Here is a 23874-nt window from a genome sequence, read left to right on the forward strand (position 1 = left end):
TCTTATTTTTTGTATTTTTCATGGTCTCGGTGGTTTTTGTTCTTTCATTGTAATATATATTTTTTCCATCCACGGGGTATTATAGTGGTAATATAAATTGTGCACAGTGATAGCAATTGCACAGGAACTGCACAAACGCAGTGCGACTATAAGTGTAAACTTTCCCCCGAATAGGGGTTTTGTACACTGTGTATGGTAGTCGGCTGTATAGTATACTAATATTTTTTGGGATCACAAAAATTACTATCACAAAATTATTTTGAATGTTGTTTGGGATCCTTGGATTTTACATGTAGTGTGGGTGCTTTTTAGGGATTTTGACTGAGTGTTCGATCACGTTAGTGAAGAACTGTGCGTGCTCACCTTTTTTAGGGTAAGGAATATAACTGACTTGTAGTGGCACATGGTTGAATTTGGAATAATAGAAAGAATTAGTTGGATATAAACACAAAACAATAGGTTTGAGGTAGCGCCATTAGCCCATTATTACCATTTTACTTTACCGCCGACGCCTGCACCGCCCCAGTGTGAAAGGGGCCTTAGTCACTCAGTTTGTGGGCTTTTCCTGAATCTCTTGTCTTCACTGTTTTCCTTTTCCATTTAATGAAACACGTTGAGTCATAGGATATCAACCAATCTTCTTTCTATAAATATGTGCTATCAGACAACTATATGTTATTGGATATAGTCTATGGAATTTTAATATGATTTTAATCATATATGTGAATAAAAATTGGATTCTTTTAAGAATGTATTGATGTATTTTTGTTTGGTGCATCTCTTCCAAAGACCCATGGCCAATGTGTGTTTGAGAGTTCTCATCTATATAGGGGCTGGGCTGCACCCATATCCGTGCCCAGTGTCCAAAATTCTCCTTTATTTATAACTTCAGAAGAAAGATGGCAATACCAATTGACGTATTTTGGCCTAAGTTACTACTAAGCATGTTAAAGCTGAATCGATAAACTGGTAATGTCACCTGTATGCTAAAGTTGTTACCAAAGAGATATCTGAGGCACGAGGCATGTTACTGTAAGCGTAATGATGTGTCATGACTCATGAGAATGAATCAGACCACACCTAACTACTAATATTTAGATGTTTGCAATGAGCCTATAGCATAGTATTGTACTGTTTTTCGAGAAAATGTGTTTTTTCTTGTGTTCTACTTTATTAACTAAAGTTAGCCAACAAAGAGTATTGGTTAAACTGTAAAGTGTTGAAATTGCAAAAAATGGTAACTTCTTTATTTTGGACAGAGTGAGGCATATTAAGACTTTTGTCTGAGGTTTATAGCTGTGTTTATAATAGGAAATCACCAGTATCAGTAATAAGAGGAAATTCACAGCAATAAAAAACCTGATTTGAATGTGTCTCTTTAACCACTTCTGTACAGAAGCAGAAAAGCACCAGATTTTAACAATCATGGGGATTTACATAGATTTGAAGAAGGATATGTAATTTTATTTTAGCATCTATGCTAAACTTCAGAAAACGCTGTAGAAAATCCCTACCCTGACTTTGGGGTATTTTCATGCTGGGCATTTATACAGATATGGAGCACAGTACACAAGGGTCTAACCTGTGAAAACTTTCTTCAAGCTCTTGCTGATCCAGATATTGTCCATGGACCTATTCCCTTGAGGGGTCTTTGTGCTGATATTTGTAAATGTGTTTGCTGGAAGCAAGTTGTGGAACTTTTCTTTTCTTAAAGAATCAAAGTTACTGCTGTCCGCAGGTTGGCTGAATCCTCCTAAAATGATCACATCCTTTTCCCCTGAAAATTAAAACACATGAAAATTTACAAAACCCATCAAATTTCTGCTGAATAAGCAAGACACTAGGCTAATTTAATAAGGCAGCATGCAGATAATATATAAAGTGCAGTGAACTATAACTGCCATCATTATTGACGTTTACACTGCAGAGATTAAATCCCCAATTAGTGCAGTTATTTGTTCATTAGCAAATCATTAAATGTATTTTTAAATGCAATGGGGGTTGATTTACTAAAACCGGAGTGTTCACAATGTGGTGCAGCTGTGCATGGTAGCCAATCAGCTTCTAATTTCAGCTTGTTCAATTAAGCTTTGCCAAAAAAAAATGGAAGCCGATTGGTTTCTGTACAGAGCTGCACCAGATTCTGCACTCTTCAGTTTTAGTAAATCAACCCCAATGTCTTTGCGTAACACAATTAGTTTTTTTCATTATGACCTTATTTTTTTCCTTCCACAGCAGCACTCAGTGTGAGACAGGTAGTACTAAAAGCAAATCAGATTTCAACTGTGGTAATGTGCTGATACATAACATGCTGGCAGGAGGAGAGAGCAGAATGAGCACAGTGATGCTTCATTATTGTGATGCTGTCACTTCGTTGTCCAATTAGCAGATTTTGGGTGGGTTTCTGACCAAGCTGTGCTGATGCTGCAGAATTGAATGGTGCCCCCTTTAAAGTGTAAGTTCACCTTTGCAGAAAATCTGTGAAAAAGTGACCTTACACAAAATTCCCCCCCACCCAGCTCTGTAGTACCTCTCAGTGTGTATGGTAAAAATTGTTCAGCGCTATCTATAAGCTGTTCTGTATGGCTGTGTAGATTATAAAACTTGCTGCAAAGGTTTACTGTTTTTTGGCTTCCAAAAGTTATCAGATATATACCTCAAATTTATCTTTAGCTGGCTGCCTGGAGTATATCTTTAAATCAGATCCCTTTTATTGTAATGTATTGTAAAGTAAAAAGCAACGATGGCTATCAATGCATGGCAGATGGTAGAACTCCACTTTTAGCAAGGGAAAGTGAATAAATAATAATTTAAATATTAATAATAATACTATATAATAATGCTGGTTCCTTAGAGGCTGTTAGTGGTGTGTATAGAACACCTTTTTTCATAAAATGAGTTTATATTTAGGCTCACTTAGTAGGACATCATAAAAAAGAAACAATAATTTGCCGAGTGCAGCAACCAACCACACTTACCTGTAACCAAATAATTAAATTATGGTTTGGTTACACAATACTATACTACTTTACTTGATTACTGACAATTGCATTCTTACAGCTCTCCACTAGGGAGCAGTATTGGTTCTGCCAACAGAGATCATTTTGATTTTAGCCCAGAGAAGCTGGTCAGCCCTCAACGGTGCAGCAAATATTTCCTAGAATTGAAAAATGTATTAAAACCAGTTAATATGTGCACTAAACACACAGTCAATGTTAATGTTTAACATTAAACCATGCACAAAAGCCACATCTTTGAATGTGCTTACGGTTTTAAGAACCTTTGGATCAAATTGTTCAGATAACAATTAGCCCACCCGTACTGATGTGAGAACTGGTTTGCAGCAAATAAGGCCAATATTGTAGTTTGACTATTGAATATTGTGACTGGTAAAGGGGTCCTTTTATCCCTTAGCAGTTTATATCCAACATTCAGAATGTACAGTTATTCTCCAGCCCACATTCCTTCCAGAACATGGGTCCCTTAGTCACCTCCAGTCACTGAGCTAATTAGCCAGTAAACAAATGCTTCTTCTTCTGAAAGGGCAGCACATAGGCTTATGGGTGTGCCATGCCAACATGACTTACAGGATATACTTCCATTTGAACTTCACCAAGTTCAAAATATCAATAATGGCAAACCAATTTGCCAGCCCTTGAACTTCATTACTGGAGGTCAACAAGAGATGGGTGAAGGGTATGGGTACTTCAAGAGTGGGGATGGCATCAGGGCTTGTGCTTAATTACAGGTAAGAAGTCCAAAGGACCTCTTTACCAGGTCACTTAGTGCTGCAGAAATGTGACCCAAGGAGCAGAGCACAGGTATGGATTTGTTGGATTGTTGTCATAGCATATCTGAGCAGATTTGTCCATCACTGTTTTTAGATGGTGTAGAACACAAGACAAGGTAAGAATGCACCTCTTTAGCCTCTATGCTACCCCACAAAAAAAAATTGCGTAATTAGGCCTAGCATAAATCCTTCAAATGATGGTCATTTGAAGCAATTAGTCAGCACAATACAGTAATTGTGACTATGAGATGAAGGGAAGAACCTTCTCCCAAAGATCCTATGAACTTCTCATATTTGCTTCCTTTTCATATACTGTACAATGGGTAGTGTGTTATTATATATTTTTGATATAATATGTGACAAAAAACCTGATGAGCGTGTCAGAAATTCAGAGTTGTCCTTTGTGCTCTGTATACTTTTTGCGATATTTCAAAGAGCCAATTAAGTTGTCTTATGCCGCGTACACACGATCGGACTATCCGATGGACTTGGTTTGGCGGAATTCCCCCCGTGTGTGGGCTCCGGCGGACTTTTTCTTCCCAAAAGTCTGGCGGACTTAGAGAAAGAAGTCTTGACTAAAAATTGTCTGCCGGACAATCCGCTCTTCTGTGTGCTAGTCCGCTGTACTTTTAAAATGAACGGACTTGCCCACACACGGAGTAAAGTCCGTTCATTTTGAACGTGATTCCAGGTAGATGGGACTAGCGAAGGAAGTCAATGTCGCTGCCACCATTGGAGAGATTGACACCTTGCTAGCTATGTCGCCTGGTATGGGTTTAAAGGGGAACCCTTACGCCTAAAAAACGGCGTGGGGGTCCCCCAAAGTCCATACCAGACCCTTATCTGAGCATGCAGCCCGGCCCCGTCACCGAGCATCCCCCCCCCCCCGAGCCGTACCAGGTCACGTATCCTCAACACGTGGGGTGCTTTGTCCCGGGGGATGCTGGGACTGTGACATCATAAGGGGCAGGGTCACCATGCGACATCACCCGGTGACCCCGCCCCTTATGCCTATATAAGTCGCCGCGTAACGCGTCCCTGACAGAAGACCGGGCCAACGCTAGTAAAAGAGCTGGAAGAAGATAGCGGAGGCCCGGCAGAGGAAACAAAGAGCGGGACAAGTCCCCCGAAGTAGGAAGAAGACCCCAGGACGGCACAGACGACGAAGAATAAAGCGGCTCCTCCCCTAGTAAAAGAGCAGTAAAAGAGCAGAAGATAGCGGAGCCCGGCGAGAAGACCCCCGAAGTCGGAAGAAGACCCCCAAAGCTGTCTAATAAACTGTGTTGTTTTTTTTTGTTAACACTTTTTCCTTCAGGTGAATGGGTAGGGGTACCATGTATCCCATACTCATTCACATAGGGTGGGGGGCCGGGGTCCCCCTTATTAAAGGGGGCTCCCGGATTCTGATAAGCCCCCCTCCCGCAGACCCCGACAACCAATGGCCGACAAAGAGGCTCTTGTCCTCATCAACATGGAGACAAGGTGCTTTGGGGTGGAGGGGCCGCAGCCCGCTCATCCCCACCCCCTTTCCTGACCGGCCGGGCTGCGTGCTCAGATAAGGGTCTGGTATGGACCTTGGCGGGGGGACCCCCACGCTGTTTTTTTTCGGCGTAGGGGTTCCCCTTTAAATCCATAACAGGCGACGGGGCTAGCAGATGGAGGCGGCGACATTGACTTCCTTCGCTAGTCCTGTCGTACCTCAAGACACGTTCAAAATGAACGGACTTTACTCCATGTGTGGGCAAGTCCGTTCATTTAAAAAGTCAGATGGACCTCCGCCAAGAGTCCTGCGGACTGTCTGCCAGAAAAGTCCGGTCATGTGTGGGCAAGTCCGGCGGACCTCCGCTTGAAAGTTCGGCGGACCTCCGCTTGAAAGTCCGGCGGATAGTCTGATCACGTGTATGCACCATTAGTTGTCATCTTGTAGAAGTGACATCTAGTGAAGCTGGCCATTGATGGTGCAATTTTTTTTCTGTAGCCACAGGTTTCAGGAAAGAAAATTTGTAGATTCTCCCATCAACATCGATCCCCTCCCGCAGAGCTATTGTGTTCTCCCAGCAGGGGAGCTGTCTCTGCTGGAAGAACACACAGTGATTATTGCTAGTGGCTATAGCCACTGGCAATAGTCACATGAAAAATCTGACATGCTGGTTGTACCCAAGTTGATCAATGGATAGACTTGGGTACAATCAGCCTGCCCATGCCCTGCTGAAGTGGCTGAGATTCGACCCATCTATGACTGGATTTAGAGTGGCTGAGTAGATTAGCAAAAGACAACAGGAAGGGCTGACACCACTTAGTCCACAAAAATGTTGTGTGCTGAATGTGCATGTATTGTAGAGATGTCCTGCATTGCCTTTTTTTGTTTCTTTTTAAGTCTACATTGATAAATGGTTTCATCCCAATGCCCATTCAAAGAATACAAGTTTTCCTGCCCCATTACCTCCCACTTGCCTCCTGCTGTCTAATGTTCTGTAGTTTACCTATATTAAACACTACAGGATAGAGAGAGAACCCATTCCCATTTATGAAATGGTTATATGCTGACTGCAACACTTTCAAAGACCCAATAAGTTAACACTGTTCTCACATGCCGAATGTAGTTGGGGGAGCAGAGGGCCTGTTGGAGAACAGCTGACGGGGTGAAAAACAAGAATTTAGTCAAATTAGAATCCTGTCCTTTCCAGAATAATGCAATACAATCCAGTATTAGAACATAATGGTTGTGTTTGTATTATGTACAGTAGCAATTTGTGATTCTGTTTCACTATACTACATACACAATGCAAGAAATTAGCACATGGGTTAGGCAAAAGTATAAACTGTAAGTAAATGGCGCTACTTTCCTGTAGTTTTGTTATTAAAACTTTCCAATCGCCCTACAGTGGTTTGTGACTTTTTATGAGTACACTGTTGTGAGAAAAGCACTACTGGTCTGCTGAATTATGTTCTTAAATCTGATTTCTGGTTACTAGAAATACTTTTAATAGCCTGAAACACAACCTAAACTCTTATGCCGCGTACACACGATTGGAATTCTCGTCGGAAAAAGCTCTGATGGTTTTCCAGACGGAATTTGGCTCAAGCTGTCTTGCCTACACACGGTCACATCAAATTCCGATAACACGGTGGCGTACAAAATGTACGACGGGACTAGAAAAAGGAAGTTCAATAGCTAGTAGCCAATAGCTTCCGTCTCGTAGTTGAATCTGAGCATGCGTGATTTTTGGTGTGTCGGAATTGCAAACACACGATCGAAATTTCCGATAGAAAGTTTGAGAACATGCTATCAATTTGTGGCTGGCGTAAATTCGGACAGCTGAATTCCGATGGAGCATACACACGGTCGCATTTTCCGATGAAAAGCTCTCATCAGTCTTTTTCTGGCTGGAATTCCGATCGTGTGTATGCGGCATTAGACCTCTTTCACACTGGGGCGCTTTTCAGTTGCTTTTGGGATAAAAATAATGCCTGTAAAGCGCTTGAAAAATGCCTCTCCTGCAGCCCCAGTATAAGAGCCCGAGTGCTTTCACACTAAGGCGGTGCGCTTGCAGAACGTTAGAAAAAGTCCTGCAAGCAGCATCTTTCGGGTGGTGTGGGAGTGGTGTATACACCGCTCCTCCACCGCCCCTGCCATTGGAATCAATAGGCACCGCTGACAAAGCGCCTGTAAAGCGATTTGGCAGCGGCACTTTGTGGGCACTTTGAACCCTTTATTCGGCCACTAGCGGGGGTTAAAAGCACCCCGCTAGCGTCTGAAAAGCGCCGCCATTACAGCGGTAAAGCGGAGCTAATGCCCCTCCACCCCAATGTGAAAGTACATGCAGTCAGTTCACCTTTATGCATAATTCATGAAATACATACAGACTCAGTTTGAAATATTTTTGCTAATGTAATATTTACAAAGTGTTTGAAAATCCTAAAGCTGCTTAGCAATTTATCACCTGCAAACCGCTGGAAATGGACAATAAGTTAACATTCTCGCTGATAGGAGGCATTCCTGGAATGATGATGAGAGGCAGGCTGGGTCATGTTTAGATAGACTGGTCATTGCTGCCTTACATACCTTTCAAGGTCTCCTGCAATGTTTGTCCAAAGGTGGGTGGTTTGTGGCCGTCACTCTGCTGCTTTCCAACTTCATTTGGGGGAGGGCGCAGGTGAATATTTACCAGGGTCACATCATTCATTCCAACCTTAAAAGTAAATTTCAAAAGGTTAATGAAGGAAAGTTACACAATAAAACATGACTGGACACATTGTAGGAGAAATTCCCAAAACAGACTCAAATGACAACCCTCATAAGGCAACAGATTTAGGGGATCTTCATACTCGTACAGTTTCCTGCATTCTAAAGACAACCAGTGACATTTAGGATAATCCCTTTAACGTTCTGCTCCACCGTTTGGTAGCCCACATTTTGAGTCACGCGAACTCATTGAAAAATGTGGACTTTAAAGGGATAAGAAGGTATAGGGGAATGGTATTAAATCTCTTTATTAAATCGCATTGATTGTAAGTCCCCTGGTACACAAATATCTCTGTCCCACTGTGTTGTTGATATTTGGGACAGTAATATCACCCCTCTTTAATTCAGAAGAAACATCATACAGAGGGAGCAAATGGGAAAAATCAACTGCAAAACACGAAAGTCCATCTCATTTTTAATCCAGCAGGAGCCAGAGTTTCCAACATGTACTTCATCAAAATCACCATGTAAGTGATAAGTCTCCTTTACTGTTCAGTCCAACATTGGATTCATGACACCTCTCAGTTATAGTGTAATTAAACCCACATCATTAAAAACTATCAATAAATGTTTTATTACATGCTGTTCATACTCATTCACTATGGGATTCGTTTTCTGTATTCTGCAAAACACCTGGTTGATCCTGCTATTCTCTCTCCCCCTTCCGTCCATGTCCCCAATGCAGTTGAGGATTTTGCAGGGTAGTGTTAGAAGCTCACTAAAAACTGAGCATGTGCATTAGCTGCCATGCTGAGAGTTTCCTCCCTATCACATCTGAGCAGCCCCGCAGACAGGCTGGAAAAGATCTTAGTCATGTGACAACTCTATATTGGATTAGGAAAAAAGTAGATTTTTTTTTTTAATTAAAATTACAGTGCCATCATCCACTTACAGAAAAGGATCATGTAAATTAAATTGTGTTTTAGTATCACTTTAAGTGCTTACCAAATGGTTTGTGCTTGGTCTTGCAAATATATTGCCTCTCACAAATGTAACAAATTTGACAGATGACCCTTGTTGTTTCGCAAAAAAAGGACCCAATTTGAAAAGACTGAGATCTATCGGCATTAAAGAACATCTTCGTTTTGTCAACCAAGCGACAGATGTGACAGTCACCACATCTGTACATACTATGGAAGGAGCTTTTCCCTAAGAACATTTATTTACTTTTATTGCACCATATGGCCCTTCTGAGTTTTTTGCCCATTGTGCTGCGATAAGAGTGTGCAGTAGCTTGTAACTCTCATTGAAGTTTTCCCTAATGGGATCAATAAGGGATCGGTTTCACATTTTTGTGTGTGATTTTTGTGTGAGATTTTTAAAGCTTTCCTAGGTTTTGAAAATTGGGGTAATGCAAGAATCTGAATATTTAGCCCTAAACCTTAACTGAAGGAAAAAAAAAAGACACAAAGATTTGAAAGCTGTATTTCAGGGCATGAAATCTCCTGAACTTATCTCTATTATTTATATCTGACAGTTTTTTTGCTCTGCTAAAACATGTGAGAGAGGAGAGAGAGGCACACAGAGCAGCTATGCCTACCCCTCACCTCTGACGCCCATTCAGAGAAGCCTTTGCATTTTGTGATTGACTTCACATAATACAAAGGCTTCTGTGATTGGGCAGTAGGAGGGGAGGGACAGGCATAGCAGCTGCACCAATTATAATGTTGAAGATGCTTAGACCTGAAGTATCAGCACTGGGCTCCCAGAAGCACAGTGATAGCCATCTTGATGTCAGATCTAAATAATAGAGATAAGCAGCTCCTTGGACTTAAAATATAACTATTTTGGATAGAGTAGAGATAAATTAGAACACCTGTCAGTTTTAATTGCTGTCTGTGTCCCTGTTACAGAGATTTGCCCTATTTATCGTGTTTACCATCATTAAAAGTGAAAGTAAAAGAAAATCCCAATTTTTGGGTTGTCCCCAGAAAACTAATAGGGGGGAAATTTTCCAAAGGGGACACTAGTTTTGGTGGCCTAAGTGTCCCCAAGGAATTCCCTTTGTTTGCAGGGATTTCCTTTTACTTCCTGTTTGGCTATGGGACAGGAAGTGAAGGGAGATCTCTGCAATGGGACCTAGATGGCAAAAAAACTAAAAAATAATCTGACAGGGGTTATAACCCTCCCTTGCTCTATCCAAAATGTAGAAAAAAGTTTTGCCTATAGTTCTACTTTAACTCACAGTGTGCCTTCACTTTACAGTTTTAAATTTTCACAAGCAGTGTCCTCCTAACCTCTCAAATTTCCTGACTTGAACTGTTTTGAAATTGTATTGTTTCCCTTTATTTTGTAAAGCGCTGTTGGCGCTATCTAAATGCTATATAATAATAATGCAGCTCTCTTTTCATTAATATATCCTTACACATAGTTTAAGTACCTGAATTTGACTTGGCATCAGCCTTTTGCAGTCCCTGTAGGCTGGGACAGGGAGATTGAGCACAACGAGCCAATCAATTATGCTACACTACAAGGGGCATATTGACAGTATAAGGGAGCAGAGTGACAGTAGGGGGGATGGGCTCACTACAACATGACAGGGATTACTGCTCCGGATGACAGGGAGCAGTAGATCCCTGTCATGTTGCTAGGCAGAACAGGGAAATGCCTTGTTTACATAGGCATCTCCCTGTTCTGCATCTCTTCACCGCAATCACGGGCCGCTGGGGAACATTGAGTTTGCGGGACACACAGTCTGCTGCTTATCCATTTACTGACCAGAAAGTCTGGTATTCACTTAAATAATATGTAAACCCAACATTTCAAATTCCGATATGTGCCTGCTGTGCTGTATGTTTATGGAAAAATATCCTGTTCCCTTTGTATTGCTTCCTTTGTGTGGAATACCTGGTGTTCCTGACAGTCCCTTTGCTTTTCCTATTAAAAAACTGATCGCACTACGCATGAGAGCACAGTGTGGTCAGTTTTCTGACTGTGCTGGGAACTCAGCCTGCTCTCCTCCAATGATCAGACTTCTGCTGACACACCCACCCCTCTCTACACAGACATTTACTGGGTAGACCAGTGTGCTGCTGTTTCTCTTCCCCCAGCTCTCTAAGCCTCTTATGCAGCTGAGAACAGGGGGTATGTGATCACTTAAAAAAAAGGGGGGGGGGGTTATTTATAATGTGTTTTATATGTATACACAAATGTTTTGCCTTTCATTTCTATTTTAAACTGAATGGGTTGTTTTATAAGGTAAGGGTTTACGGCTACTTTAACTGCAACAAGGGAAAAGAAAATAATGTCTCCTGCCCTGCCCGATAGGACTGTGCAGTATGGTAAAGCTGAGCAAATCTCAGAACAGGATGAACAGAAATATAAACCCTGTGGCAGACAAAACAGCCTATATGTACTTAATGTGTGTATTTAACTGCTTGCTTTGAGTGTTTAAGTTGTTAAAATTGCGCAAGACAGTTGTTGCCATGACAACTGCATGACCTCCTCCCTAAAACATCAATTACCTGCATTAGGTCATCTGACCTTAACTTTGAATACACTTCAAGTGAACTCCTAACTGGTGACTCTGAGTCATATACAAGCAACGTAAGTAGGGCTAAATAATGGAGCAATACCTTATAGATAAAGCCTACCTGACTATAATAAGTCAAATCTTTTGTCTAGTTTTTGTGTTTCTCTTTTATCAGTTGCTCCCTCTTTAGGTAAAGTGCATGGTAAAAAAGACTGAAGTTAATGTAGGCAGTTCAGTTCCTGCAAAAGAAAGCTCTATTTGTGGGGAAAAAAAGGATGGCAATTTTGATTGGGTACAACGTCGCACGACCGCGCAATTGTCAGCTAAAGCGACGCAGTGCCGAAACACGTTCAAATTGTATGCAATCAGGCAGGCCCTTGCACTACATAGTTGAAGGTAAATCTAAAAGGAAATTGAACAAAAAAATTGTATAATGTGTAGCCAGCTTTAGGGTGTCTCCACTGCACCGGAGGCGCAACGGAGACACCTTTGGACAGCAGCATTGTCAGACTGGGGAGAGGGCTGGATGCACTAGCAGATTTAGATGGATTTGCCTAACAAATTAGTGCTAAATTCCAGCTAACACTTTTTAAATCGGAGGTACGCCCACCGCTACAAAAATTAAAAACCAGCAGCTACACATACTGCAGCTGCTGGCTTTTAACCACGTGCCAACCGCCACATGCCGATTTACACCAGCAGAATGGCACGGGCAGGCAAAAGGGCATACCCGTACGTCCATTTGAAATTCCTGCCTACCGGGCAGGTGCACATGCGCTGCGGGAGCGTGCCCGCGTGTCCCGCAAACTCAATGTTCCCCAGCGGCCCGTGATTGCGGTGAAGAGATGCAGAACAGGGAGATGCCTATGTAAACAAGGCATTTCCCTGTTCTGCCTAGCAACATGACAGGGATCTACTGCTCCCTGTCATCCGGAGCAGTAATCCCTGTCATGTTGTAGTGAGCCCATCCCCCCTACAGTTAGAACACACTGAGGGAATACACATAACCCCTTGATCGCCCCCTAGTGTTTAACCCCTTCCCTGCCAGTGACATTTAAACAGTAATCAATGGCTATTTTTAGCTAGTGTCAAAAGTGTCCGATATGTCCACCGCAATGTCACAGTCATGATAAAAAAAAAAAAAAAAAAAAAAAAATCGCAGATCGCCGCCATTACTAGTAAAAGAAAAAAATGAATAATAAAAATGCCAAAGTTTTTGCGCAAACCAATCAATATACACTTATTGCGATTTTTTTTTTTTTAAACCAAAAACATGTAGATGTATACATATTGGCCTAAACTGTGGAAGAAATAAAAAATTTTATGTCTTTTTTGGGGATATTTATTATAGCAAAAAGTAAAAAATATTGCTATTTTTTTCAAAATTGTAGCTCTTTTTTTGTTTATAGAAAATAAAAAACGCAGAGGTGATCAAATACCACCAAAAGAAAGCTCTATTTGTGTGAAAAAAAGGACGTCAATTTTGTTTGGGTACAACGTCGCACGACCGCGCAATTGTCAGCTAAAGCGACGCAGTGCCGAATCGCAAAAAATGCTCTGGTCAGGAAGGGGGTAAGTCCTGGAGTGCAGCGATGTTGGCACCGCAGCTGATGTTTCCTTCAGCTATCGCGAGCTGCAGCTGCCATTTCAGGTAAGGGAGCCTGGCAGTGTAGCCTTATGGCTTCATGCCAGGAACCTTACTTCTCATGCACCAGGCTCCGCTCCTCTCTCCTACTGGCTCAGCAACAGGAAGTGGGAAGTGGGAAAGGTGCCAAATGTCGCACCGGAGGGGGGGGGGGAAACAAATGACCTTTTGGTTGGAACTCCGCTTTAAGCAGTTACATAAGCAGCTTTTTATTTTTGGGATAAAGGTTTTACAAAAATGAATCAAAGCCAATCATTGTAAGCACCCCTACCAGTATTAATTGTTTTGTGTCAACCGTTTAACTGGCACTTTTGCTAGAATAATAATAATAATAATAAAGGAAAAAAAAGCCTAGAACTGGTAACATGCATTACAATCATTTTTTGTTTTAGGATTTAATACTGCATTAACAAGTTCTATAGATCTATAGTACAAAGGACTACATCTACATGAGATGGGAGTTACACCTTATAAAGGCCAGAGTACACATACGTCATTAAAAATAATTTTCCGATCTGGGGGAAAGCTTGGAACTAGCAGATTGTATACAATAACCTCTGGAGCTTCTAAATCATATATCAATACTTCAGTTATAAAGGAAAAGTATGAAGTGTTATTTAGGTGGTATAGTACATAGTTCCAACACTCAAAGCGTCCTTCATTCCTAATGTCTCATTCAGAATACTTTATCTCATTGTTTTAGAGGATTGGTTACAGGAGGGGTACGTTATACCATGAATGGCAGACCATATAAGGTCTGGAGATTTTGTATAAGAATATACAAAACACTCCAGAAGACTGATTGCTTTAACCACTTCAGCCCCCTGGAAGGATTTGCCCCTTTCCTGACCAGGCCATTTTTTGCGATACGGCATTGCGTCGCTTTAACTGACAATTGCGATGTTGTACCCAAACAAAATTTATGTCCTTTTTTTCCCAAAAACAGAGATTTCTTTTGGTGGTATTTGATCCCCTCTGTGGTTTTTATTTTCTGTGCTATACACAAAAAAAGAGTGACAATTTTGAAAAAAACCCCACAATATTTTGTACTTTTTGCTATAATAAATATCCAAAAAAACAAACAAAAAACAAAAACAAACTTCTTCGTCAGTTTAGGCTGATATGTATTCTTCTACATATTCTTCGTAAAAAATATTGCAATAAGCGTATATTGATTGGTTCGCGCAAAAGTTGTAGCGTCTACAAAATAGGGGATAGATTTATGGCATTTTTATTATTATTTTTTCTTTTACTAGTAATGGTGGTGATCTGCGATTTTTATCGGGACTGCAACATTGCGACGGACACATCGAACACTTTTGACACTATTTTGGGACCATTGACATTATACAGCTAAAAATAGATATACCAATGCGGCTCTAAAAATAAATTAAATAAATAGAATATAAAATAGATAACTATGAAATGAATAACTAAATGCATATATCCTATACTGTAAAGATAATAAAGTCAATCATAAACTCTAATTAAAGTGCACGTGCTCCGCGTGATGCACACAAATCCTCAATAATATGAAAAGTCCATTATAAAAACATAAACATAGAACGTGATAGTAATATCTTCATGCAATGTCCAAAAATATATATATGGAAAGTGCACGTGCTTCGTGTATTGCACAAAAATCCTTAATATTTCAACAGTCCAAACATAAACCGTGTACCCTCACCTTAAGGGCTTTTTTTAAAAGCCTGTGATAAATAATATTATCAGCTTGGGAATATCCTCCTATGGTTCCTCTTTCATATGGTGGCTAGTTATGGCTTAAATGCTGATACAAAGGTCACTCCTTCCTCCTGATCACAAGCCACTGTTTCCTCCTGGCTATCAGCAATCTCCTCATATATAACACATGTGAAAGACAATAGAGACTTGCAAGGGCCACTGATTACTGTATAAATTTTACTAGCAGGGAAGGAGTTAACACTAGAGGGCAATCAAGGGGTTAACTGTGTTCCCTCACTGTGTGTTCTAACTGTGGGGGGAATGTGGCTGACTAGTGGAGGAGAGGTCGTTGTTCCTACTTGGTATGAACACATGATCTGTCTCCTCTCCCCTGACAGAACCAGTATTTGTGTGTTTACACACACAGATCCTGGCTCTCGCTCTGTCTTGAGCAATCGTGGGTACCCAGTGGTCATCGCACCCGCCAGGCCCATGCATTGGCTCTGGAGACACGCTGCTTGCGTGCACCTGCTACAGCGTCTCAAAAAGCCGACGTACAGTTACGACAGCTCACGTAGGGGAGCCAACCTGTCGCAGTATAACTGCGGCGGTTGGTCGTGAATGGGTTAAAGTATACATGAACCCTTACCTTGTAAATTAACCCATTCAGTTTAAAATAGAAATTGGATGCAAAATGACACATTATAAATGATCACATGATCTCTGTTCTCAGCTGCATAATGAGCTTATATAGCTGGGGGTGGAGAAACAGCAAGACACTGACCTTCCCAGTGAATGGCTGTGCAGGGGGAAGTCTGACCATTGGAGTTCAGGCAGGCTGTTCTCCCAGCACAGCCAGAAAACTGACCACGCTGAGATAATTGTGTTCTCATGCCTGGTGTACTCAGTTTGAAATAGGAAAAGCAGAGGGCCTGGAAAGATCACCAGGAATTTTCACACAAAGAAAAGCAATACAAAGAGAACAGGATCCTTTAAAACACAAGTACATGGTAGAACAGATGCATATCAGGAATATGAAACGTTAGGGTAGAAAACACTTTAATTTTCCTAGCAGCTAGAATTATTTTTGCCACATCTTGGAAGACTTCTTTGTACTAGTGAAAGCTAATTTTTCTTGGAAAATGGTGAATAAAAAGTTGTCCGCTATCTTGACTGACTAAATGGGTGCCTTTGGCAGAGTCTGGGACTGCAAAATATGATATTTATCTGGAACTTCGAGAGATAAGTTGGCAAACAAGCCTGTGAGAGTGAACCAACCCACACCCACAACTGCGTCCTCCCCCTCTCCTTTACCCTACCCTGCCTCTACCCTACTTTAAGTTCTACATTGTTTGGTTTCTTTGCCTTTGTATTTCCTTCACCCTTTACATTCTCGTGATCTATGACAAACACAGTATATTGTATCGCTTTGCATTTTCCATGGTTGTTTTTCCTTTGAAGCCACTTCACTCTTGATCTCCTGTGCTTAAGATATGCATCAATGGAAAGATATACAATGAGCTGTACCATATTGCACCTGTATGAGCAACTAACTTAATAAAGCTATTATTGGAAAGTATAACCACTACATCAGTTTTATATAAAACGTTGACTGCTCTAACTTATATTTGTAAAGCTTATAAAACATCACCGAGACCAAAAAATAGTTAGCTGCATCCCTTATTGGGGCCTCTCCAGCCTAACCTTTGTCCATCACAACATGTCAACCTGTACTATCCATGCAGGTGCCAATAAATAGAATGTAGAACATATTATAACAACAAACAGTGAAAAATTGCACATCTAGTCCAGTGTTTCTCAACCTTTTTTTGGTCAAGGCACCCTTCAAAATTATGGACAGTCTCAATGCACCCCTATTCTAATAATTTTGCATAATGTGGTAGCATCGACACACGTAGGACACCCAACATTAGATGTGATTTATTCTTACAAAGCAAATACACCTTTGCACACTGGTACCAACTAGTATTCCAGTGCTTCTCCTCTCCCTTAGTTTCTTTCCATCACTCAACTACTATGACCCCAATGTTGACGGGGAGGGGCAAAACAAGGATGCTGTGCAGGCACTCAACACCCTTCTATCTACAATGATGACATCAAGTTGTTAGGACACCGGTGGCTGGAAAGTTGTAACGGTAAACAATAAAAACCTGTGGCTTTTGGCCAATAAAGCTGGTAGTAGAAAGATCTTTGATGCACAATGGAAAATATGGACTGTTTGGTTTAAGGTAGACTGACAACTTATCTCTTTGGAATAATATATTTCTGATAACGTTGTTTCCTCAAAAAATGTCCCCTCGTTACTCAATTAATGGTTGAATACTTTCCATCTCCTTGTTGTTTTCATTGTTTTATTTGTATTCTGTTCTATTATCATTTTTATTATTTTACTATTATAATACTGTTGTTATTATGGAACCTACCATGTTATTCATGTGGGTTGACCCATGACTGCTTGCTCCTTGCACATCTGTCCTATATATGGCTAACCCTGTCAACAAATGTGTTCTGGAAGTTTAGTCCTCCTCTTTCTTTGTACCTTTTCTACTGTTTTGTGCTATGAAAACCTTCTGCAATAAAAAACAATAAAAACAAAAAAAAACTGTGGCTTTGAGTAACTAAAAGGAAGGCTTGGTTCACCTGCTGACTTGTATACATTTTGGTAAATTTTTAGGCATTTTGCCAAGGCACCCCTGAAGAAACCTCAAGGCACCCGGGGTCAAAAAAGGATAATCTATCCACTGCATTTCTCAAATCTCAAATACATTTTATAAAATGTACAATTATGGCTGAACAGGATTTTTTAATACATAATTATTATTATTATTTTTTTTACAGGCTCAACTTAGTTTACCGTGCCGATCATAGTTGCTTTAAGAGAACCTATATGGGCAAAGCTCAGGTTCACTCTAATTTGCAATACACAGTAATCTCACCAGTGGAAACAGATGCAATAGCAGAAAGAATTACTGATTTAATAGGTCAGAAGGCTTACATTTTGAGGCTGACAAGTGGTGTATAGTACATATGCAGTATTTTCACATATGCATTATGCCAGCGCCCTCCATAACCGAGATCAAAAGATTACATGTCTTACAAATAACATCAGCTCACTCTGCAGTAGCTATAAATACCAATGTGGCATCTCTACTGGCATACACAATATATACGCACGGATACACCTACTACTGTGATCATGTAAATATATAACCTTTAAATAACATTATAGGAGCTCCAGATCTAGATGTAAAAGTTTTTATACCTGTATACAAAGTGAAATGCCATATTTCAAGAATAGCTCATTTTCAATGTTATAAGTCATCTTAAGCTAAGGTGTGGCTGTTAGGCATGTGAGTTATTTTATTAATAGGTAGCCAAGCTTGCTGAAGGAAGATGCCTACCTTCGGGGTAAGATCTTTATTTCAAGTGTTGATACTGAAGCACCACCACATACCAATACCTTCACACTGCTTCTCAAAAATCACAAATATTATTAATACTTACTAAAGGGGATTCCCTGGTTCTGAGCAAGTTAGAACGTGGAGAAAATGATGTTGGCTAAATAAATGTCATGGAAGCAGCACTGGTGGAGGAAGATTTCTGCTAAGCTAGAACACAGCAGTACAAATGACATCTCACTGAAGGTGACTGATCTCCTTTGTGCTTATTTATTTTATTTTGTTGGGCACTTTTCATGCCTAGCAATATGGAATTGCAGGCAAAATTGGTGCAATTCTACACACAACCCAAAATTGCGCTGCAAAGCTTGTTGCCCTAAAAGGTGCAAACGCGCATAGTGCAGCCCATTCAAGGAAAAAGGCTGCCGTATACGTGACACACAGAAATGCGTGTAAATCATGTTGAAAAATCACGAGCAGGAATGCTCATTACACAAGATGTGAAAGGGGCCTCAAACTGAACTTAGGCTTTAAGTACACTTTTCTGGTGGTAGTTCCCTTAGGACTACCTGTGCCTAATTTGGGCAAGCATTTGCACCAGATTTAGTAGCATTAAAGACACAGTCAAAAAATTCAGGTAGTTTAAGAACCGCCGCTTTAAGAAGCCATTGCTGTGGCAGCAACAAATTCTTAAATAATTACTGCTAATTCACAGAATAGGAAGCTAGTGGTAATTAAAGTAATGGTAATAGAGGTACGCCAGTGCTCAGAGTGGGGGCATGGCTGTGCTGGAAAGATGTGACAGCTTCCTGCACAGGGCTCTAGTCACAATTCTATTCTGCTATCAGCAGGGATATTCCCCAGTTGAAAGCTAAATGTAAAACAAAGGGGATGGTGTTACTGGTGATGTCACTGTATGGGCGGAGCCTGATGGAGAACTGAGAGACTAGATCCCCAACAGGTCCATCTTACTTTTAATTGACAGTGCATGGCAGTTGGCAGATTCAAAAGTCACTATTAGGCTGAATAGCATTCCACTGCTGTGTGCTGTCAATCAACAGCAAGGTGGACCTGAGGGGTACTAGCTTCTCAGTTCCTCATTAGGCTCCATCCACCGCACTACAAACATACCTGACCATACACCTTATAGTATGATGGGTGCAGTGGCCATGGAATGGAGGAAGAAGTGTCCAGTATGCACATACCTATCTCAGTGAAGGGTTCCAACAAATTCATGTACTTATCTGACAGGTACATGAAATGGGTGCAAGCAGAGACAACTGCTGTGCAGCGGACCTATGGACTTTTAGAGGGCTGTACCCTTTATTAATTCCCATCAATTATGAATTGTCTGATTTGTGCAAGGCCCCTTTTACACTAGTGGACAAATCGAGTCCACCTGTTAGCCTTGCTGGTGGACCCGATTAGACCCTCCAGTCTCCTCTATGGAGCAGTGGGTGTAAACAGACATGACTGTTTACAGCTGCCGACATCCGATCCGACTATCTGCTAAAAACATATGGATGGGGATCCACTCCCCATCCGTCTGGCGGACTGGATCGAATGGAAGTCGGGTGTAAACAGACCTCCCATAGAGGAGAACCCATGTGCATAAGCAGAGCGGACACAGACCAGCCATCTGCCTGCTCAATGGGGATCAGTGGATAGATTCCCCGCTGGGCAGGCAGACTCCAATGGAGCCCTCCCCATGTGGAAGGGGCCTTACTGCATGAATACACATACTCTTATTTACAAACATAGGCACCTAGTTATTGTTAATAAGGTTGAAAAAAGACAAAATTAAGCCAACTTTGTCACGCAATTAAAACAGTTAAAACACTCCCTTAAAGAGGGAGTCCACCTACAAAAAAAATATTAAAAGCCAGCAGCTACAAATACTGCAGCTGCTGACTTTTAATAAATGGACACTTACCTGTTCCAGGGTCCAGTGATGTCGGCAGCCGAAGCTGAGCAATCGCTTGGTTCTCGGCTGCTGCCACCACCATTCTCATTTAGGGAATCAGGAAGTGAAGCGTTGAGGCTTCACTTCCCGGTTCCCTACTGCGCATGCGCGAGTCACGCTAAATGGTCCCCGCTATCTCCTGGGACCTGTGTGTTTCCCAGGAGACAGTGGGGGGAGTGAGGGAAGGGGTGTGATTTAAATGGCATAGTTTTTGTTATTGCTAGGACATTTTATAGCTTATCCACCCTTAGGGCCCGTTCACACTAGCCGCACGCTAAAACAGTAAAATCTTTCAATCCCTTCTATGAATTTAGTTGTCTTTCCTCTGTACCCTTTCCAAAACGTCAATGTCTTTTTTTACAATGTGGTGCCCATAAATGGGTCCTATATACTATATGTGACTTTATGAGTGATTTATACAGAAGCAATTCTATGGGAGTATCATTGCCTTTTTATCAGTTTTATCAGTTTTCTGACATAAAAAAGTTATTCCCCAATTGTAAACCTTTATGAGATAACTCTTTATAAAATGCAAGTTAAATGGTCTTTGCTCAGGTATCTGATGTATTATGCTATGCAAATATACTGTATATCACTAATGACTCGACCAGATTACAGAACAGAGGAGGAACATAGCGGTATGTAAAATACATGACAACTTGCCAGAGATGAACCAGTTATTAAAATTTACAGTATGTAAACCCTAAAGCTGGGTACACATGATAAGAATTGTGTACAAAAAATGCCGCTTTTGAAGCAATCGTACGATAATCTGATTGTTAGTACACAGCTTTCGTCCCAAATTTTCCTGAAGGGACAAACACAAAAAATTTTCTCGTATGTTACCAGATCGTATGATTTTTGTTTAATCAGTACAGTTTTCATCCAAAAATATGATACAAACACATTACATCACTTCCGAATTTTTGTTCTGTTGTATGAGAATGTTCATACTTGAGTAACCCATTAGTTCTTGATATGGAGATTAGCATGCAAAAAAAAATGGATGATCATTTGTCCGATAATCTCATTGTGTGTACTAGGCTTAGCTCTTTCACTTGCTCCCTTTTGATCTGTTAAATGTACAACGGAAAGTGTTTTGTTATATCTGTTTGATTAGTGCTAATAAAGCCTGTTGATAATGTTGGAAATTCAGAGCTGTCCTGTTTCTTGTGCACACTTCATATTTTATCTTAAGCCCTTCTAGTTCTTATTTTGAGACTACACAATGGTTAGCCTTCATGCTGCAAGTAAAGCTGGAAGAATGGGAGGGTTTGATTCGTTTAGCAAAAGAAAACTAGGCAGGGCTGACACCACTCAATCCAAAAAATAAGTGTTGTCAGCCCACAACAGGATTTAGTGCCTTTCTGGCAGATCAACCGGTTATTGGTCATACTTGCAGGACCTTTAAAGGGATGACATATAGAGAATTGTAAAAATAAATAGAACCTTGAGTATCTGAAGACCTTGATGGAGCCTGGCTCTTATATTATTTGTAATTCATTTCCTGTGTCCAGTTTATACATCAAAACAAGGTACATGCTTCACTATGAAGAAGCCCTCTGTGATGTACAATTGCTTTGTTCCATGTTCCACTGCCAGTGATACATATTGTTAGATAGGTAGGAGATTAAAGGAGCACTATGGTACTAAATAGCTTTTGAAAGCATTTGAGACATGAATAATAGTAGATTTCATAGTTACTTCGTACTGACAATATTTTATTACTTTGATTAAAATTTTGAAAAAATGTCATTATTTTAAGCAAGTTTCCTGTTGTGAAACAACTGCATCCTGTCGATGAGGGTTTGATAAGAATGGAATTACAACAAGGTTCTTTGTTTTTAGAGCCAAACTACTGCATTTGTAAGTTAAATAAACATAAATCTAGAGTTCAATACCATTCAAACCATTGGGCCATAGTTGAATGTAGATGTAATTAGCGTTTTGATATTTATTTCTTGTTCTAAATGTTCTAAATTGATGGGACAGGAAGGGAAGGGAGGAAACAGAGACAGACAGCAATACAACACTTCTCTTACATTGAAGATGGCTACAAACCTCTATCAGGTTGTTTTTTTTGTTTTGTTTTTACAGGGGAGATTTTGCCCTCACTTTCTATATTGGTGACACACAGTGTGTCAGGGTGTGACATGATTTTACTAGGAAAGAAAATAAGGGGACATCTCCCCAACAGGAACAAGACCTGGTAAAACTTGGCAGATATACTAAACCTTCTGCACTGTATTCAACACCTAAAAAAACTTTTTCGCCACTCTCACCATTAGGAGGACTTCCTTGATTTATCTCCAGGGAGGACTTGGTCTTTATTAAATCTTGGGGGGGGGGCTCAAGAAATCCGATCCTTTCACTTTATGACAGGTACCAACTTAAAGTACCTGGTAGAACTCCTTAGGGAATGGGGTAAATTCCCCAAGAGTATTTGGCAACATATCCAGCTCACTAATTTCTTCAGGACACTATGTGGAGGCTTGAGACCTTGCGACTCCTTGACCAGATTCAAATCTATGTGTCTGGACAAGGATGACGCCTCCCACTTGCTCTCCAAACTTTACAAGCTTCTTTTGGATAAGCATTCCAATACAATCCCTTAGGAAATGGGAGCGGAAATTGGGCAGAGAACTACCGGAGGTCACTATAGAGAAGTTTACCACACTGACCCATACTTCCTCAGTTATTTCCAAAACTCTGGAATGTTGTTAAGTTTTTGTTCAGATGGTTTAGAGTACCGGACAAATTGTCTTGAATACTACCGTCAGTGTCAAATCTCTGTTGGAGAGGGTGCGGACAGAAAGGTACCTACCATCATCTACCTACCATCATCTATGGGGGGACTGCCCAATTATCCGTTTCTTTTATATAGAGATCCGTAATTTAATTACTAAGGTGACAAACCATCAGATTGCTGATGATCCTTTACCCATCCTATTCCACAACACTGCGCAGTTTGTGGGGACCTATAAACGATCCCTATTGCCTCACCTCCTCAATGCTGGTAAATGTCTCATCCCTATTCATTGGAAGGCCCCATCGGCTCACTCAATTAAGGAGTGGCTGCTGAAAGTGCAAGACATCATGGAGGCGGAGGAGTGGAGGCATCAGTGTACCAATGCCTATCCTAAATTCTATAAAATGTTGGGCCTTAAGGATAGATTTTCAATTCTGTGACTTGTATAAACAATTAATGTTATGAAATTGATTAACTTATACAGTTTTGGTGGACTACCTATGCTCTTATTGAGGCTGGCTGGATGGAATTTACCCTGACAACATGTTTTTTTATTTTTAATGTTTGACATATCTGTTTTTTTTTCTCTTCTTCCTCCCTCTGCCCCTTCAAACTTTCACCCACATTCCCCCAAATTCCCCCTTCGGTGTTTACAAGGACTTCATCATGTGTTCCTCATTTCTTTTGAGCTGTTAACCTCCTGGTGCTCCTTTATGTTTAATGCTTTATGTATGTTGTACGCCCTATGTGGAATGTATGACTGTCTCATTATGGTTATTCTCTGTACCAGTTGTGGGATTATGGGAGTTTGTACTACCACTTTATTTTTGCTTTATATTTGGAACTTAAAATAAAGATTTTTCAAAAAAATAAAAATAAAACATAAACTTTTTGTAGTGGGGCAACC

The 23874-nt window shown here is 40.7% G+C and overlaps 1 protein-coding gene across 1 annotated transcript in view; it reads right to left on the reverse strand.

The window, feature by feature from the left end:
• The window catches only part of EEPD1 (endonuclease/exonuclease/phosphatase family domain containing 1), a 190143-nt gene that overhangs the window by 9565 nt on the left and 156704 nt on the right, over positions 1-23874 (reverse strand). The window contains exons 5-6 of the mRNA XM_077491666.1: positions 7857-7983; positions 1583-1777 (exon numbers count right to left, since the gene is read on the reverse strand). Coding sequence (XP_077347792.1) covers positions 1583-1777; positions 7857-7983 — 322 coding nt within the window. The remainder of the gene's footprint in view (positions 1-1582; positions 1778-7856; positions 7984-23874) is intronic.

The sequence above is a fragment of the Lithobates pipiens genome, unplaced genomic scaffold, assembly GCF_037356315.1.
Source record: "Lithobates pipiens isolate NorthernLeopardFrog02 unplaced genomic scaffold, aLitPip1_a1.2 Scaffold_19, whole genome shotgun sequence".
NCBI classification, from domain to species: domain Eukaryota; kingdom Metazoa; phylum Chordata; class Amphibia; order Anura; family Ranidae; genus Lithobates; species Lithobates pipiens.